The following is a 21555-nucleotide window of genomic DNA, read 5'->3' on the forward strand; positions in this document are numbered from 1 at the left end:
TTTTTTACAACTTATAAATCTCTAAAAGCGCTTATAACTCTCTAAAATCTCAGTGTCAAAAAATACATGAAGGGGCACTATAGTGGTAGTAAACTACCACTATTGGATAGGAGAAAAATGGAAATAGTATTATACCATTATGAACTTAAACATACTATTTATAGCAATGCAGTTTTAATTTACGAACCTCTTCATCATAGCTATCACAAGCTTCTGACAGCTCTTACCGCCAATATTTTGAAGTCTTCGTTTCTGATAGAAAGAAATTAATGGAAAAATGGTTAATACCTAGTTTAGTAGCAACAATTATTTATTGTAAAGAAAATATTTTAATAATAATAAATTATATCAATCAGTATTTAGTAACTAAAACCATACTGCAGAGTTAAAAGAAGAAACATTATCAAGTGTGGAATCAAACTTATCAAACTCTGTTAAGTTATCCATTTCAGTTGTAATTTCTATTTCTCCTTCATTTACAAAGCATTTTCCGCATCCATTAGTTTTAATGTCTGTTAACAGATGCAACACACGATATTGAAAGTCTAAACAAATTTGTTTGTTTTTTTATTAAATTTAACGTTTATAAGACTTAACAGAACTACGTAAATAAATAAATTTGAAATATGTTAATTAAGTAATCTTACTTGCCTAACCTTAAATATGAGAAATACTAATAGACAGTAAAAAAAATTATTATGGCAAGTCTAATTAATAGAATTGCCGCAAACTATTTTACCATTTATTAGCATTTCTCCGGTTTAGGGTTAGATAAGTAAGAACGTTTCATAGTTTTAAAAACTATGAAATACTGGATTTCATCCAGGTGATTTAGATAAAATTCTTTTTGTATTACCTCAATGGTTCTAATGACAGCTTTTTGGGAAAACTAATGTAAACTCATTATTGCATTTAAAAAAAAACATAACATAATTGTTCTTAATTCAAGACTTACTTGCTTGAGATAATGGAAATGCATTATATTTATTTGTTTTATTCAGAAGAGGTGACAAAGATTGTTGTGTCGTAAAATGAATATCTTGGTCATTACAGTCACTATCATCCTCATTTACTGTTTGACCTACAGAAGATAAGCATAGAGAATATTTCAATTTACTTGGCAAAAAATTTATCATTTTACAGATTATTTTACAGAACAATAATTTTATAAGTTAAAAAAGCTTCATAAAAATAGTATTAATACCACCCAATAATTCCACTAAATCTTAGTTAAGACTTAAAATCTAAAAATCAAATTTTAAAATTAAGACACTTACTTTTTTGAGACAAACCTTATTATACTTATTCGTTTGAGACATTTCACCCGTGCTGTCAAAACCATTGTGTTCAACTTTTTTTTTTAGAGTGGAAAAAGGTAAACTCTGAGAATGCTGTTCCTTTTTCTCAAATCCAAATGATTTTTTTGGCATAAAAGGCAGCGCGGCTGAAAATATTATTAAGTAAAAAACTAACAACTGCCTCCTTACAAAAAATATCAACAAGTATGACTATAATTGTACTATAAATTTCAAATTGGTCTATTTTGATCAAATTTTAAAATAAGACACTTACTTTCTTGAGACAAACAATCATATTTATTCTTTTGAGACATTTCACTCCTGCTGTCAAAATCATTGTGTTCAGCTTTTCTTTTTAGAGTTGAAGAAGAAAAAGTCTGAGAATGCTGCTCCTTTTTCTCAAATCCAAACGATTTTTTTGGCATAAAAGGCAGCGCGGCTGAAAATATTAATAAGTAAAAAAGCTAACAACTGCTTCCTTACAAAAAATATCAACAAGTATGACTATAATTGAACTATAAATTTCAACCTGGTTTTGATTTTGAAACAGGAGTCAACTTGTCAACTATCAATTCTGTTGCTGATGTCTCTGTGTCAGTATAGGCATATGCCTGGCATAATTCCTCATCATCTAATATAAAAAAATTACTAATTCTGGTTTTTCATAAAAATAAATTTTGTGTAAATAATATATTCAAGTACCTAAAAGTTAAATACAAATTTAATTATTAATAATGGAGATGGTGTCTATGTAGTAAAATTTCAAAGCTCAGAGAATAATCAAATTTGCAAACTGTAAACTTGTAAAGATAAAATAATAATGAGTAAACTTACCATCCGATAACTTCACTTTTATTAATGTAAAAACTTTCCAATCTGATTTTGGTACTTCTTGCTTTTTGTATGATTTAATAACATGCAACATTTTGTTAGGCCACCATAGAATATTTTTTTTCTCATCCACCCAGACAGTTGGCACAACACCTTCCACTTCTTCATTATCCTCTAGCCAAACAGCTTTAGTCCATGACATCATAAATTAATCTACTTAATAATTCAATATAATGCAATATACAAACAATTTATAAATAAATCAACATACTTTGAGTTTTTAAATGCATAATTTATTAATAATTCTAAATTATATTCTAGTTGTAAAATTTTAATAGCTTTATATTGCACAATAGAATATATGTTCTAGTTATGGGTTTAAACTAATCCTATATATTAGGCAACTTACACATAAGTAAGTACAGAAAATAGCAACCTAGGTAATACTTAGTTTGTAAAAAACTTGCTTTAATTCACCATTCAATTAAAAAAATAGCAATTTGGAAAACCATTCCACACAAGAATGGAATCATTTGTGCTAAACATAAAACAAAACAAACAAATATATATATATATATACATATACATACACACATATATATATATATATATATATATATATATATATATATATATATATATATATATATATATATATATATATATATATATATATATATATATAAATATATATATATATATATATATGTATATTTATATATATATGTATAATATATATATATATATATATATATATATATATATATATATATATATATATATATATATATATATATATATATATATATATATATATACATTTTCGGACAGCAATTACAAGAATTGAATTAAAATAAGAAAATGTTCTATTAATTAAGATCTTTCTATAGAATGCAGCAGTGGAAACAATGAATATCCTCTTTCTTCAGGTAAACATACACACTTTCTGATGAACTCGGATTTGTTCAGCTGTTTACTTCTACCTTTCTGGGCATTCACAGTTCTTAAAAGGAATATATTAAATGTTTTTGACTCAACAGGGTTGACAAAGACATTATCTAAATAGCACTGACTAAAAACATCACACTTATAACTGTCATTTGTAAGTTTTTGCAATACAAAAGCTATTGATCCATCTTTTAGATAAAAACACCTGTCTTTCTTGTTGGCAGAAACCTTAGTGTATAAAGTTTTATGAGTCAGTTTTGTAAAACAAAGACCATATTCTGTTTCTCTCTTGGCAACTTGATTAATAGGATTCTTAGACTCCCTTACAAAACGCTTTAAACGCTGTAAATGATTTTCAAACGGGAAGCATGAGATATCATTCAACGAACAGTTAAAATTCTCAACATCATCACAAATGTGTAGGAGATTATGCACATTATAAACAGTGAAAGTATTACCATAAAATATTTTGCTATTTTGTACAAAATATACTAGCAAACCTCTAGCATAATTTAAATGCATATTTCTTTTTTCTTTGTCCGAATTAAGTAGAATACTAATTGCAATACTCAGCGAAAGAAAATGGATATAGGCATTTTCTGAAATAATATTTCGCAACACAACAGGTCCTAAATAAAGCAAAAATTGACGGAATTCAGTGGCTTTCCACCTGTCTAATTCGTTTAACGATCTTGGTTGTCTTGAAAACTCGGAGGGTAAACATCCATTAAGTTTAATCAAATTATTTGTCATTTCTGTTATTTGAAAATGAGAAAGCTTACCAGAAGGACCTTTTTTCATATAGTTAAGAATGCTCCGAACAACACCTAAACATACCAAGTGCATATAATCTAATAAGAAAGATTTTATGCATGGTATACCAATAGTTAACAAAGGAGTGATGCCTTGTTGATGAGAATCATAGCCATTATCTCTAAAAACTGTTTCAGTTCTAGCTGGAAAGAGGTCATTCTCATTAAAAACAACACGACCATTATAAGACCCAATAATAAGGCATCTCTCACAGGAGCTATATCCACAATGTCCAATAATGCGCTTTAAAAAACACCTAGCAGGAGTATCACAAATAAAACTGAGAATTTCTACAGCTCTTTTTTGATCATCTATAATAATACCATTTTTGCTTAATTCTCTGTATTCTTTAATAAAATCATCCAAGTAGTCATCCAAAGAATCAGGTTTCCCTGTTCCACAAAAAATTGCAACTGTAAATATATCATGACCATCAAAAGAACAAAGGATTGGCCATAACTGAGTACTGGATGATTTGAAAAGAGGAATTCCATCTGTATTAACAGATAAACGTATAGTCTTTGTATTTTTTGTTTCAGGTGTTCCATTGAATACTTTCAAAATACCATCAAGCAATCCAAAGTAAACATACTCACCACCACATTTTTTATAGGTAGAGACTATCCTAGGTGTTTTAATCAGTGTGCGGACATCCTTCGGCACATTTAACCCTGACTTTTGTAAGATTATTAATAATTCATTAACAGAAGAATGAGACCATTGGTTTTTAACCGCACAAGACGCCAATTCTTTGCAGAGATCAAACTCTTCAACAGTCTCCTCGATATCATCTATATCTGAATAACTTTCTATGGTATCATCAGAACTAAAAGAAAAAACATCACCTTCAAAGTTATCTGTATCACTTAATACAGTATCAGATTTTATTACTTCTATGTGTGGGTCTTCAAAGTTAGTATGATCGTCATTATTTTCAACTACATCAACATTCTGTGCAATAGAAGATAAAACTTGTCTATTTATTCGTTTCCATACATTGATATAATTTTTAGACATCTAAAATAAACTATAACAAAAGTGAATATGATTAATAAAGTTTTTATGATGTAGTTAATTAGATTATTTAACTTTAGTAATCAAGTTGATTATTAAGTAAACTTAATTACTTAAGATACTAGATGGAGTTTTTATTTCTACTAGATTATCAAGTAGAATTACAAACTCAACCTAGTTTCAATGAATTTATTAATCAATCAATATATTTTGGAAAATGATATTACATCCATGGTCATTTAAGAATATTTGAAAAAGTAATGTTAAGTAAATGCCATTTCGTTGACATAAATATTATTTTCAACACAAATAATAATAATAAAACCTGAATAAATTAACAGGGCAATAATAATAAAAAAAAGATAATTATATAATATTAAATCAATATTATTTAAAACAAAAATTATATATATATATATATATATATATATATATATATATATATACATATATATATATATATATATATATATATATATATATATATTGTATTTTTTACATCTATTTTTCTACACTTGTGTGGTTTAGATGGTTCTTCATAATGACATATAAATGTCATTATAAAAGAGTTGAAGCAATGTTTTACAACCGGATGCCCTTCCTGACGTTAACATGAAGCAGGGTGTACTGGATTACATGTCACCAGTAGCAAGATAACCTGACTTGACGGAATATATATATATATATATATATATATATATATATATATATATATATATATATATATATATATATATATATATATATATATATATATATATATATATATATATATATATATATATATATATATATATATATATATTTATATATATATATATATTTATATATATTATATATATATAAATATATATATTATATATATATAAATATATATATATATATGAAAAGTCACAAACAGTTAGATGAAGAATGTAACAACCTATCATGAAATAAAAACAATAACCGCAAAAAAATTAAAGGATCTTTATTATATATAACAATGACAGTACAATAATCATAATAAACAATATATTGAGTACTATATTGTTAAATAAAACATTAAATAAAAACAGTTCACTCAAAATAAACTCGAAAAAATTAAACAGTTTTTAATACTTAACATAAAAAAAAGTTAACATAAAATACATTATTGATGTAGACATATGACATATAACAGACATGTCTTTATATTGCTATTATTATATTTTGTTTGTTTTAGGCAACTCTCCTTTGATGTCATCAAAGGAGAGTCGCCTGAAACAAATAAAATATAATAACAGCAATATATATGACATATGTCTGTTTACATGTAAACAGACATATGTCTTTATATTGTTGTTATTATATATTTTTTGTTTTAGGCAAGTCTCCTTAGTATACAAATATTTGTAAACGAATATAACATATTCGTTTACAAATATTACGTATTCGTAATACGTAATATTTGTTTGTATGTAACATATGTACAACAAACAAATATTATAATCGAAAAAGAAATAGATAATAATGATAATAACAAAAATGACTACAACAATACCTAGAACACACGTTTTTTTCAACTATGAAACCCGTTTATAAGAAACTAGTACTAGAAGCCTCACAATTTTATTAGAAAATTTTAGTGTTAAACAGCTTTAAGGTAAACAGCTTCAAACTAAAAATACTCCAATATAACAAAAAACTTGATTTTAGAAATATAAGAAAATAATACAAACTGTTGGTTGAATAAAAGATGCGATATTAAATTCATATAATTTTAACTTTAAAAAATCTAATCGAAGTTCACGCCATCACGCATCATTTGCTTAAAAGGTACTTAATTTTTTAGATATTAAAATTTGCTTAAAAGGTACTTAAATTTTTAGATATTGCCGTATACGGCAATATCTAAAAATTTAATCTAAAATTTAATCAAAATCTAAAAAAATAAGTACCTTTTAAGCAAATCATTTTTTTTCATGTAAAAAAAAACAATTTTACAGATATCTATAGATATCTGTAAAACTGTATTTTTTACATGAAAAAAAAAATGATTAAAAAACGTTTATGTCTTGCTGGGAAATTCCGTATGTTAATATAAAAAAAAAACGCTTAAAAAACGTTTAAAACATCAATTAAAAAAAACGTTCAAAAAAAAAACGTTTAAAAAACGTTTGTATTGGTTCTTTAAACGTCCGACCGTAATCGAACGGAATTAAAACGTTTTAAAAACGTCTTGTGCTTACTGGGTATTACAGTACGTACATTAACCTCGTATATATTTCGACCTTTAGTTTCCTCCTTTTTCTTTATCTCTGGGAAAGTATTAATTATTTTATTCCATGAACAATTATCACAGTTTATTGTTAGAACATGAGAGAATCCTTGTCTTTTTAAAATATCATCTTTTACAACAATGTTGCAAAAACATTCTGGACATACAAGAGTTTGCAAAATGCTTTTGAGTAGGTAAAAATGCACAATAATAAAATAGTCTTCTGTTTGTGGAAAAGAATTAGTAGAAAATTCAGTTAATGTTTTTGAAGAAAGTTTTCTTTCACTTGAGCATATAGATTTGATACCAGAATCTTCAAAAAATTTAACATTCTTTGGAACTATGCCATTCTATGCTCTCTTTTTTCTTCAGCTAATATTTTGTTTATTTATTTTTTTAGAATTCATTATCTTTCTTATCTGTTATTTATGATAGATCTTATAACTTATTACTAATTAACAATAAATCTCTAATACAATACTAACAACAATAGGGTCTAATACAACAATAACAACATGAATCTTTAAATCGTGCTACAGCAAAATTCTCAAAATTCAAATTTCTTTAAAAGCAAAGTTGATAAATAAACAATAAAAAGCATGATAGACACAACAAAAAGACAAATTAGCTTGCAATTTTGCTCAACGTATATAATAAACGAGGGTATGTTTGTGGTTGCTATGGCGTTGCTAAGGTAAATAATTTTGCAAATGTAGATTTTTAACACATTTCCAAAAATAGTTTCAGTTTTATACTAACATCAAAATAAAGAGGGTAAAATTTTGAATAAGATAAATGAAATTTTTTTTTTTTCATATTTTGATCAAATATTTGTATTTTAATTGTGCTCTTCCACCTTAATAATAATAGTTTCCATAAATTTACAATTAAGTTAATGGCCGGAGCAAGAAGAAGGCATTGATTTGCCTTATCGCCGAGCACCCTGATTCATAATTTTTTTTTCTACTCTAAATAGCACGATTTATTTAAATAGCACGATTATTCTAAATTTATTTATATAGCATGGTTTATCTAAATAGCACAATTATTTATATTTCAAAAATTCAAGTTCATACTAAAAAGTTGAATAAAATGTAATTATTAAGTAGATAAAAATGTAATTATAAATCTATAAAGTAGGTAAATAGTTTCTTAGTTTTTAAAGACAAATGTTACAATGATATGCTTGTAGTAAATATCGTGTATGTGAAAAAAATTACACTAGGTGCATATGAAATAAAAAACAAAATTTGAGTCAGTCATGATTGCAACAACAAACCTCAAGAATAATAAGGACTTATGCCTCATAACTCGAAATAACTTTAACACCATTACCTGCACGTCTTACACACTTTTGATGCTGTTACCGACCATTGCACAAGTACAGTTGTTAATAAATATCAAAAGTTGTAAATGTAATTTGAAAAAGTGTTAAAATTATAATCAATTAACTTATTAAATTATTGGCTTAAAGCTTGGTCACTTATTAAAAGAGTAAAAAATATATAAATATAAAAAATATATATTTACTAACACATCAAATGTTAACAGATTTAAAAACCGACACTTGTAGAAAGTTAAAATTTAATAAGAAAAAATATCAGAATCTCATGATGTAAAAAATATCGTTGTTTCAGAAATTAAACCAAACATCAAAAAGTCTGTTACAAAAAAAATAAATAGGCTCCTTGAGTAGCATAATTTTAATTTTTGCCGTTTTTTAATTTTCTTTTTTTTTTTCTAGTTCTTTAAAAGTTTCTGTTCAAACTGAACTAAACGTTCAGTTCAAAGCCTAGCCAATATTTCTTTCAACAATTTTTAGTTCATTATTGTTATTATAGTTTTTAATTCATCAACCGATAAATACTTATTCGTGTATATAAATAAAAGATCTTTTTGTCTGTCCTTCGTTTATAAATCTATATTATAATAAAAAGAAATGTTTAGCATGATATATGTCTTAAAATAAAGTAAGAAAATGTGCAAAGAAAAAATATAGAACATTTAGATATATATAAAAAACTCAGGGAGCGACTATTTAAAATATAAGAATAATTTTTTTAAGTTTTCTTTTAAATGAGTTGTAATTTCATTCTTGTGAAAAGTCAAAATATTTCAGAACTATTTTATTCCATAGAAAATGACTTTCGGCTCCTCAAAATGAAATACAATATTTACCAAAATTAGTATGCGAAAATTAGAGTCGAATAAATTTTTCATTTCGTAGATGGGAGAGAGGGAATCGTTGGTTTTACATTTATACTTAAAACATAGAACATTATAAAGGTTATGCTGATACATATTTAAAATATTCATTTTAAGTAAAGAGGTTTGGCATGAGTGAAACGATCTTTAAAGTTAACAAGACATGCAATATGTTTCTGTATCTAACAGGTTTGATAATAATGATGAATTTATTTGAATAAAATGTTTGCGATCGGCAGACGAACAAATTGAGCAAATTGTTGTTACTGTAAATGCATATAGCTCGGTAATGATACATGTAATATAATGTTACTGGAAATGCATACAGCTATCGAGCAAATGCATTACCATGCAGTACCGTGATGATATACCAACAATTCAGTTGATGTTATTGCAAGTGCACAGTGCTTTTCTACTAACTTGGATTTTCTTGTGCGGATTTTTTTTTTTTTTTTTTTTTTTTTTTAGTATTGTATTTGCCGATTGAAAATAATTTACACTCGTAATTTATAAAAACAAATATTTACATGACTGGGGCTTGAAGAAGACAAAATTCATCTTATCATTAGGCCCCCCCTAAAAAAATGCATATTCATCAAATAAAATGTTTTAACAAAATGCAAAAAATAAAATATATAACGTTTAAAATATTTAGTAATTCAAAGAGTATTTATATTTAAGAACTGATTAGTAAAATAAGATGATATATAAGTATTAATATTACAAAAAGAATTTACAATAACTTTTTTAAATAAAAATTGAAATTATAAAATTTTACAATATTTTTAGTAATTAGTATTTCAAATAATAAAACTTAAAAAAATCGTTTGTAAATTCAAAACTTATAAGATAAGAAATACATTTACAATAGCAGACTATTGTTTAGAATATTAAATATAATATTAAAGAGTAATTAGTAGGTTAATTTTTGTTTTTGTTTGCTAGTTTAAAAAGTTTTTTAGAAGAACTTTAATTCATTTTCATGTATCATCAGTAATTGCTTAAGTTTTGTTTTAAACTGGTTTAAAGAATAATTAGATTTCAGCTCATTATTTAATATTGTATTCCACAGCTTAGTACCTCGGTTAGCAATTGAGAATTTGGTTGCTGAATAATGTGTTTTGGATTGAATGTAATTGTTTTTTGAAAATCTGGTAGGGTATATGTGGTTTATTTTTTCAAAAAGTGAATTAAATAACATTGGTGATATTTTTTTATCAAGTTTAAACATGAAGATAAGAATATGGTAAAGGTTTAGTTTATATACATTTAGAATATTAAGTTTATTAAATAATGTTTGAGTGTGAGAGAAACGGTCTACGTTTGTAATTATCCTTATAGCCTGTTTTTGTTTACTAAACAGTTTTTTTACTTTTGTTGCGTTTGTGCTGCACCAAGCAACGTTTGCATAATTTAAGTAGCAATGAATTAAAGAAAAATATAAGTTTTTTAAACAAGATAGATTTAAAAACTGCTTGGCTTTATACAAAACACCTATATTTTTTGATATTTTATTTTCAATTAGACCTATGTGGTCCCTCCAGGTTAAATTTTCATCCAGAACCACACCTAAAAATTTTATTGATTGCTCTCTTTTTAATAATGCGTTATCAATAAAAAGATCAGGAAGTTTTAATGGAATATCTTGTTTTTTATGAAGACGATGGAACAAAGTGTATTTGGATTTATTGATGTTCAAAGATAGTTTGTTTGATTTGAACCATTGGGTTAATTTTTCAAGTTCTTTGTTTACTGTTTGAAATAATTTACTGATATCTTTACTAGAATAAAACAAGTTTGTATCATCTGCAAACAAAATTAAGTTTAAAATGTTAGAAAATTTATATAAGTCGTTAATATAAACGAGAAATAAAAGTGGTCCTAAAATTGATCCTTGAGGAACACCACAGGTGATTGACTTATATTCCGTTTTTCCGCTATCATATGAAATAAACTGCTTTCTATTAGACAAGTAACTATCAAACCAGGACAAATTAGTATTTATTATACCATAACTTTTCAGTTTGGATAGAAGGATTTGATGATTGACAGTGTCAAAAGCTTTACTTAAATCGATAAATACACCTAGGGTATACTTGTCTTCATCAAACCCTTTAAATATATCATGAACAAGGTGAGTGATTGCATGATCAGTTGAATGACCAACTTTAAATCCAAACTGTTTATGAAAAAGAATATTATTAACATTTAAAAAGGAATATAGTCTATTATACATAACCCGCTCTAATATTTTAGAAAAACAAGAAAGAATTGAGATTGGTCTATAATTCGTAACATCGTAAGGATCACCTGATTTTAACACTGGAATGACTTTTGCAATTTTTAGGTTATCTGGAAAAACGCCTTGTTTTAGAGATAAATTAAAAATATGTAGTAATGGAATTGTAATTTGTTTTATTGATTTGATAATGACATTACTACTTATATCATCAAATCCTAAACTTTTATTGGGTTTTAATAAAGAGACTGCGTCTAGTAATTCTTTTTCTGTAAGTTTATAATTAGACATAACATTAAGGTTGGTTGAGGTTAAGTACGAACTAAAGTGTGATTGAGTAGTTGCTATATTAGATGATAAAGTAGGACCTATATTTACAAAAAACTGGTTAAGTGTTTCAGCGACTAAGGATTTATTTACAATTTGTTTGTTATTAAATTTAAGATTTAGAGGAAGTAAATTTCTGTATAAGCTTTTTTTTCCAATTACCTCCTTAATAATATGCCAAGTTTTTTTAGAATCATTTTTGTGCTTTATTAATTGTTCAGAATAGTAACGTTTCTTTGAGCGTTTTAAAATTGACTCAAATAGCCGTTTATAGTTTTTATAGGTCGTTTCATTTTTAAGAGTTCTTTTTTTAAGAAACTTGTTATATAAGCGTTGTTTTTTTTTGAATATTTAAGAATGCCCTTCGTGATCCAAGGGTTTAAAAGTGTTTTTGTTTTGATTACTTTAGTAACTTCTGGGAATGCCTTGTTATAAAGATTAAGAAACTCTGTTAGAAAAATATCATACGCTTTATTGGCGTTTAGATTTAGTTTTAGGGTGTCCCAGTTAACACAGGATAGAAGCTTATAAAAATGACTAATAGAAGTGTCGGTTATTAAACGTGTTTTAATTATTTTTTCCCGTTCATTTTGGGCATTAGATTTTCTAGTTTAGATTTTCATACTCGGTGTAGTTAAGGCGATTTTTTTTTTTTTTTTTTTTTTTACTAATTATTTATAACCTTTTCATTGATATCAGCATGATTTTATCAGCGTATATGATTTTATCAGCGTATATGATTTTATCAGCGTATATGATTTTATTAGCGTATATGCTTTTATCAGCGTATATGCTTTTATCAGCGTATATGATTTTATCAGCGTATATGATTTTATCAGCGTATATGATTTTATCAGCGTATATGACTTTATCAGCGTATATAATTTTATCAGCGTATTATGTCCAAACAAGAGCTTTAGATATTATAATTGTTTTGCTTCAGGTTTTTTTAATATTTAAAGAAACTTTTCTTTTTTTTTATATAATTTTCATAGCCTTTTTACTACCCAAATAGTGAATCTAAAAAGCATCATTTTGGAGTCTTTAGGCATTAACATTAACTTTTTTTTTTTTTTTTTTTTTTTTTTTTTTTTTTTTTTTTTTTGCCATATAAATTTATTAAAGTCGTAAAGCATAATATAAATACAAATAGCAGGGGCAAGAAGAAGACATAATTGGTCTTATCACCAAGCCCCTTAGTCTATACCGTAAATATAAGACAACAAAAATTTAAAAACGTAACACTATATAATATAAAACATTTTTATAAAGACTTTATAGAATAAAAATCATCGGTCCTAAAGTCCTACTTTAACTTTTTGTTTTTGTGTTGGTTAAGAAAAATTTTAAAAAAAGAAAAAAAGGAAAATGTACAAAGAAACTATATTACTAATAAGCAAGCAAGCAAATACGCATAATCCTGAAGCTTTCCTTTTACACCAGCATATACCTTTAAATATGTGAATAATTCTTATAAACCATAATTTTATATATATATATATATATTTTTTTTTTTTTTTTCAAGCCTCATTAAAACTTCAGAAAAAGCTGAGCGCTACGTCGATCATCTGTAGTTTTTGCTTTAATTTATTCTTAAACTCATTTAGCATAGAAATTGTTTTAAGTTCATTAGTTAATATTTTATTCCATAATTTCGGCCCTCTAGTAGAAATTGAAAATTCGGTCGCCGCAAAATAACTTTTGGGTTGGATATAACTGTTATTTGAAAATCTGGTGAGATATCTATTCTGATTTATTTTGAATAATGGGTAAAAAATTTTAGGAGATATATTTTTATTAATTTTGAACATAAATATAAGAACTTGATAGACATTTAATTGATAAACATTCATTATATTTAAATTAACAAATAATGCTTGGGAGTGTGTATAACGGCCCACATTGGAAATGATTCTGATTGCATGCTTTTGTTTATTAAATAGTTTTTTTATTTTATTTTTATTTGTACTGCACCAAGCAATATTTGCATAATTAAGATGGCAATGAATGAACGAGAAATATAAAAGCTTTAAGCAAGTTGGATTTAAAAAAGGCTTAGCTCTGCATAGCAGGCCTATGTTCCTTGAGATTGTATTTTCGAGATATTGTATGTGATCTCTCCACGTCACATTTTCATCAAGAAGCACGCCGAGAAATTTTAAAGTGGTTTCTCTTTTTATGTCCTGATTGGCAATACAAAGTTTTGGAAGTTTCAATGGAATTTTATCTCGGTCATGAAAACGATGGAAAAAAGTATATTTTGTTTTGGTTACATTTAACGATAATTTGTTTGCATTAAACCATTCAGTAAGATTTAATAGCTCTTTGTTTACTGACTTAAACAGAATATTTATATCATTATGTGCATAAAATAGATTTGTGTCATCTGCAAATAATATTGTATCTAGTTCGGTACAAGCTTTGCTTAAATCATTAATAAAAATGAGAAATAGGAGTGGCCCTAATATAGATCCCTGAGGAACCCCACATGTTATGTTCATATTGGTTGTTTTACCTTCATTATAAGAAATGTATTGTTTTCTATTTGACAAATAGCTTTTAAACCACGCAATATTTGTATGTTTAATACCATAGTTTTCTAATTTTGTTAATAAAATGTAATGATCGACAGTGTCAAAAGCCTTACTGAGATCAATAAATACACCTAATGTATATTTATTTTCATCAAATGATTTAAAAATATCATGAACAAGATGAACAATAGCCTGATCAGTAGAGTGGCTCTTTTTAAACCCAAATTGCTTACTATAGAGAATATTGTTTACATCTAAAAAGTAATACAATCTTTTATACATAATGTGTTCTAATAACTTTGAAAAGCATGATAGTATGGAGATAGGCCTGTAATTGGAGACACTAGTCTCATCTCCTGATTTTAGTATTTAGTAACTTAGTTAAAATTTTTTGAAAAAGTTCCTTAATCCACTAAAGATCCTTGTTCTAATCGATTCTGACGTATTTTAACTATACATAGTTGTCAAAATACAATATTTCTATCAACTTTCACAAAAAATACTAGAATTCCGACCAAAAAAGAGCTTATAATTATGGAAAATTGCCAGTAAACGATCAGAACAGATCATATTATTAAACTATGATGTACATTTCACCAAATAAAATGTATTTATTTAAAATCTTATTCAAATTTGAACGAGCGATTGTGATTGTGATTCGCAAAGCGCAATTGAATGGAAATCCATTCGATTGCGCTTTGCGATTGCGATTTGCGAATTGTGCATTGCGATTACTGCAAATTAAATACTCATTTAAATTGTTATTCTTTTTTTTTATTTTAGGTGCCCAAGGAAGCCTATACGGTCTTATCAAAGAGCACCTCAGAAGAGCATTTAACACACATTTTTCTTGACCGATGTTACAAAACTTGCCCAGAGGTAAAGTTTGAACCACTGATACTTTGTTTCTGAGGCAAGTGCGTTGCCAATGCGCTATACGGCTGCTTCTCCGTTGTAAATAATGCTAACTTAGTGTAACGTTGATGTGAAATGTAGGAGAAAGGTTAAGAAGTATTCCTCAAACTCTTAAATATGTTACTTATTAAAAAGTGACTTAGTATTAAAAGTTTCTTACAATTTTGGGGCTTCTAGTACTTATAAACTAGTTTTTTTATTTAAAAACAAAACAAACAAAAAACGTGTTTAGACCTCTTATAAAATCAAAACATGAAATTAAAACGTATATTTAAGCTAAACATTAATAAGGTTATTTTAACTAAACCATAAAGAATTGCTAGACGTTAGATGAGTGCATCTAAAGCTTTAGATGACTTTAGTTTTTTTGCTTCTTTTTTCTTTTCTTTTTTTCTTATGGCAACCCATAACCTGCGTTCCCCATAGGCTGCAATCTATGTTAGCCTTTGCTTAAACCGCCATTGAGTTCATACAAATTGAGTTCAAAATACATAGTACAACAAACATAAATAATATACAATTTATGAAAATAAATATTATCAACAATACCAACCTGTAACTTTTCTGTCAGTAAACAATACACAAACAACAACAAGTTTAAAATCTACGTAATTCCAATATAAATAGTTTAACATTTGTTAACTAGTTAGAGTTGTTTACATTAATATAATACTACTTTCGATCCGTTCAAAATGACCGTCAAAAATTTATATAATTAACTGCCAGATGTGCTATAGCACATCTATATATTAGCACAAAATACAATAGCTTTTTTTATGACCTATAATAGCCTATAACCTATTATAGGTCAGAAAAAAAGTGATTGTTTTTTTAGTTATATTTTGATTTACCGTTAATTATAATAATCAATGGAAAACAAAAAAATAAAAGTATGATTTTTATGGCAACTGGCCAACCGGGAATCTCCCAGTATCCCGGCGGCTCAGTCCAAGCATGTTTATATATATATATATATATATATATATATATATATATATATATATATATATATATATATATATATATATATATATATATATATATATATATATATATATATATGTATGTATATATAACTCGATGTATGTATATATATATATATGTATATATAACTCGAGCGCTTTGTCAAACATGCTATATCAGTTTATTTATTCCATGATTTACACTAAATGACTGATATTGCAACGAAACTGTTAAGTTATAGAAGTATTTATCTTGTAAATGTAAACTAATTATGGTTAATTCAAAAATATTTTACTTGTATTTTATAAATAACTTTTTATTGTTTTATCTTCTTAATATGCCTATTTAAAGTCGGTTTTATTTTTGCCAGGTTTGTTAAAAAGTTCAAATACTGAAAAGTCATATGTTTAAAATTCAAGGTCGCAAATTACAAGGATCTAATTTTTTTCCTTAAACGTTCATTAGTTTAAAAATTGAAAATAAGTAATGTAAAAAAAATAAATAAATAAAAATAAAACTCCACGAAGTAAACTATACAACCAAGTTTCATATTTCACTATCATTAGCATATAAAAATAAAATTTTCTTGTCTACTTCTACCTCTATGTCTTCCCCTACGACCACCGCTCTGATTAAAGATGTCACCTTCGATATCTCCTGCATATTTTACTGTTTTTCCTGTTTTAGTCAATATTGTATCAATATATCGTTTCAATATTGGCAAAATATCGGAAACATAAAATTTTATTTTCTAAAATTGCATTAATGTTGTTGTGTTATGCTTGCACTATTTTGCATAAAAGTAAATTGAGACAATTTAGACTATATTGGCCAAGATAATTAATACTGCTTACTAATAAGACAAATACACAAATTATACTTTTCACGCGGACAAAATTGTTTGTAAGTTTAGAAATCAAACAAATTTGTGAAGTAGAAAATTGCGGCATAAACTGCTTTTTTCATTAAACACAAGTTCCCCTTATTGGAACTGATTGCAAGACCATGTTTTTTATTGAAATCAAAGTTTTCAGTCATTGAACTTATTAACTAATTTATTGTCAAATCATTTTAATTTCATAAAAATTCAAGCGAAGTACCATCTTTCAGACCCTCTACAAAAATGAAAATTGGGTTGATCAGGTTCAGGTTAACTGTAAAAAAAATATGAATCTTTTCTTACCTTACTTAAAGTTTAAAAAGTTACAGGAATTTTTTAACATGTTTTAAACCCATTTAAATTTTAGAAAAAATATATTAAATCTTTAACTTATAATTATGAATAATATTTATTACGAAATTAAAATGATTTGGTTTTTCTTGTTTTTTTTTAACTTAACAAGATTTTGAAAACATGTTCTTAACCGTTTTCGAAAATGTCTAAACATTTCAGTATTACAGATATAATATCATATTCTTTATAGACACCTGTTTCTTTATCGAGTTTCTTATCTGCTTCTTTATAGATATATGCTTCTTTATAGAGATTTGGTTCTTTAACATTATTAAAAAAAATGCATCTCCGTCTCCAAGATGTTCTTTAAATATCAAATGATTTTTTTTTGGCATAGATTTCTTAAACATAGCAAAAGCTTCTACAGATTCTATACTACCGGATGAGCTCTCGTATTTCACTTTACTCTGGTGATTGACCAAGTATACTGATACTCTGGAGTTCCTTTTTTAGATCTCAACCAATTAAAATAAACATTTTTAGATCTCAACCAAATAAAGTAAACAAAAGTTGTTTTTGTATTTAAGACAGCTGCTGTTGTTATATTTATAGGTATTTAAAATATAGTAATACATATAACTTTTCATATTATGTTTTCTGCAATATCCGGACAACGGATGCTCACTGGGGAAGAAAAACTCTTTCAGTAGTACAACTATTCAGAAGAATAACACGTTCAGAAGAACAACTTGTTCAGAAGAACTACTTGAAAAAAACTCCTATAAAAGAACAACTTGTTGCTTGTACAGCTAATATAGAGTAAGTTGTTTGCAAAACGACAGGAAACCTTTTATCTCTTTTTTCCCCGGTATTTTAGTGGGCATTGATAACCTTTTATGGCAAATAGTTTTATCAACAATAGGTACCAATTTCCTTAAAAATGCAATTTTAAAATGCAATTTTTTAGAGAATTTTTCTGGGAATGTCTGTGTTTTTTAGATTCTTTTTCCTTAACTTGATTAAACACAGCGTCAATTAAATTTATTGGTAAGTTTTCAATGTTATTGCCATTTTTGGAAATTACATAAGGAGCAGTTTCGCATTTTTAAAAACCAACTGACATTTTAATTAGATGGTTTTTCACATTTAAAAGTTCATCTGCAATGACATGACGGCTTTCAACCTCATAAAATTTAATTCTTTTAAAATGTTTAAAAAAATATCAACTTGAGCAGTAATCTCGAGTTCCTTGCTCAAGTTGTTTGTTTTTTTAAACATTTTAAACCGACAGAAGAACTTTTGCAAAAAGCTGCGGTTTTGTGTACCAAACTAATAAGGTTTTTAACTTGCTAATTAACATTTAACGCATTCTTAATGCTTAGTTGAGGAGCATGTGCAGCACATAGTTGCCGTATATTGTTTTTAATATAACTAGTGACAGGCATTGCGTTTGTTGTTTTTGTGCACACATCACGTCATTTATTTCAATATTTTTAGTGTGTAGTTGCTTTCGAATTATCAAAGATGATGGAATATTTACATCCTGATATTTCCGCGAATACAACAGTTTTAAATTTACTTTTTAACGTTTTTAAAAAGTTATCTATGTTACGTGAGAGCGAAGATGGAGATATATACTTTTATAATTTTTGTTAGTGAGAGTTAAACGCAATTTTATTAAACCTTAAGTAGCCGGTTAGAAATGGACTTTTTTTTGAGACCCTAAGTCTCAAAAGAAAGTCAATTTCTAACCAGAAATTCTAGTGCAAACTAGTCAAAATTTTTTTTATTAAGTCAAATTAACTTAGTAGTAACTTAATAAAACTTTGGCATGACAAAAATTGGCATGATACTTTGTTTTAGTTTTTTAGAGCAATCGCTTTCAGCAACATCCTTTTCAACAATTTTCGACAAATTTTTGTTCGTTCTGCTTCAGCTAGTGTATGAAGTGCCTTGTGCTTTCTTTCAAGGTGATTCAGAGATGTGATGCTGTGCCAGAGTTTTGAACTCATATAGTAGTTTTTCAAGTTTTGCATGAATAAAATTGTAAATATACTCCAATGTATGACTTAATAACTGCCGCCTTTGTTTAAATAGGAGCTTAAATAATGGAATTTCTTTGAAATTTTAACAAAGAAATTTGAAAGAGTTTACGAAATCTTAAGTCAATTTTACAATAAGCGTTTTCTAATCTAATTGCTCTCCAAGTTAAAGTAACGTCTGTACAAATAATCAAATATTTTTTGAATCGTTATACATTTTTATAAAAACTTATGAAAGATGTCTTATAAATTTAATCGCTCTCTAAGAAAAAATGCACATAGCATTAAAATAGTAGTTGTATATTCCTTTTAAAACTTTACGATGGAATTAAAAAAGTTAGTTTAATCGAATTTGGAGTTTATTTCAACTACTTTTTAAAAACTGAAATTTTTATAATCATATTTACAGGGCCGACAACACAGGTAATAAAGTGGAGGGGCACAACCGTCAACTTTCAAAAAAAGTCCTCTATACTAGAATTAAAAAAAAAAAGGCTGTTTAGAAAAAAAGTGGAAGAACATGCTCCCCGACCCACCTGGTGTTGTTGGCTCTGATTTAGAGTAACCTCACCCTAATAATGGTAAAAAGTGTAATCTGGTGGTAAAAAGTGAAATCCGGAAAAAAAGGGTAATAAAGTAGTATTAGAAAATATTCTGACGTAAATTTTAGAAAGTTTTTTTTTGGCTTAATTCAATTACATAGACATTTTTTAAATCAAATTACTTTTCTAGCTCGTTTTGGTTTGAGATTTCGAAACTTAGCAGGGGCCTAATTGTCATATATAACTTGAGGTAATTAGCTTGTAAATACCATATTACCAAGATATGATAACCATTATATAACTATAGAAAAAGAATTGGAGATTATAAATTAATTTAATGGTGCATTGGTATGGTTTATTAACTATTTATTTAGTTAAGTATCTAGTTGTCATTAATTGTTTTTATGACTGGCTAAAACATTCACGGCTAGAAAAAGCAAAACGAAACGGCGTCGGCTAAATGCAAACGGCGGCTTGTGGGCATAGTTATTGTCTATATCCTGGGAACTATTCAGATCATAAAACACGAAAAAATGGCTGCCGTTCAGCAAGGTATGATCGAATTGAATATTATAATCACTTTCTAAATCAATACGATCCTGGTTTAATATTAATATAATAAAATTATAAAAATAGATTATTAAAATAAGATTTAGTATTAAAAATGTCTAACAGCGTTAGTATCAAAAGCGTTGAATATCAAAATGATTTAGCTCAAATTAGAAAAAAAAAAATGCTTTTTAAACAATTACACAAATTTCTCTTTTTATGAGTTAAAATGTAATGCCACTATAATTTTTTTAAAATCAATCAATAAATATTCATAAAAAAATAATTTAAATCTGGAATGAAGGAACTTTAATTAGTTGGTGTAAGAGTTTTCAAAACTCATCTTCAGTTATATAAAACTTTTTGTAATTTTTGTGTAAACATATAAGTTTTATGCTTCTTATATATATGCTTCCTAAAATTTCATTATTTGTATAACTACCCACGTATTATCATGAATATATATAAATTAACACAGAACTAAATGTTACAAAAATAAAAAATCCCTATTACTATCATTAATCAGTTGAATTAAATTTATAAAGATCAAGAAATTTAATTGTAACAACAATTTAATGCAAATTAGGTTTCTCATTAGGTCTCATTAAATTAGTTTTCTCAAATTAGGAGTCTCACTTCAGTTGCTATGCTGGTGAAATAAGTTTATTGGATTTACAAGTGATACAATAAAAACATCTTCATTTGAGTACCACATATGTCAAAGAAGAGTATTATTCAGACTTTATCCTAATACTTCATCTTCTTTCTTTATTTAAATATCTAAGTATTAACATTTAAAAATCTAATGGTTGTAAAGTTGAACATGTTTTACATATTAACAAATGTATTGAGGTGTTTAAAAAAGCACTCAAATTGGATATTATATACAAGTATGATTTAATTTGGATATTATATACAAGTATGA

At 26.5% G+C, this 21555-nt stretch overlaps 2 protein-coding genes across 5 annotated transcripts in view; one reads left to right on the plus strand and one right to left on the minus strand.

Moving 5' to 3' along the window:
• Positions 1 to 2536, minus strand: part of LOC136087327 (uncharacterized) — a 3793-nt gene extending 1257 nt beyond the window's left edge. Inside the window, exons 1-7 of one of the 4 annotated variants that reach the window (XR_010641722.1) lie at positions 2133 to 2536; positions 1828 to 1929; positions 1573 to 1737; positions 1278 to 1444; positions 956 to 1081; positions 379 to 545; positions 188 to 252 (exon numbers count right to left, since the gene is read on the minus strand). Coding sequence is in view for 3 of the 4 variants with exons in the window: in XM_065809767.1 (XP_065665839.1) it covers positions 1245 to 1444; positions 1573 to 1737; positions 1828 to 1929; positions 2133 to 2334 (669 nt within the window). In the remaining variant the exon portion in view is untranslated. Of the gene's footprint in view, positions 1 to 187; positions 253 to 378; positions 546 to 955; positions 1445 to 1572; positions 1738 to 1827; positions 1930 to 2132 lie in introns of those variants that run through there. The other 3 variants (XM_065809767.1, XM_065809768.1, XM_065809769.1) reach the window with 3 other exon arrangements.
• Positions 2537 to 19735: 17199 nt separating this feature from the next.
• LOC100209738 (splicing factor 3B subunit 1) overlaps positions 19736 to 21555 on the plus strand; it is a 52855-nt gene continuing 51035 nt past the window's right edge. The window contains exons 1-3 of the mRNA XM_065809770.1: positions 19736 to 20167; positions 20272 to 20331; positions 20456 to 20633. Of these exons, the coding sequence (XP_065665842.1) occupies positions 20615 to 20633 (19 nt within the window). The 5' untranslated portion in view covers positions 19736 to 20167; positions 20272 to 20331; positions 20456 to 20614. The remainder of the gene's footprint in view (positions 20168 to 20271; positions 20332 to 20455; positions 20634 to 21555) is intronic.

This window comes from Hydra vulgaris, chromosome 11 (assembly GCF_038396675.1).
Source record: "Hydra vulgaris chromosome 11, alternate assembly HydraT2T_AEP".
NCBI lineage: Eukaryota > Metazoa > Cnidaria > Hydrozoa > Anthoathecata > Hydridae > Hydra > Hydra vulgaris.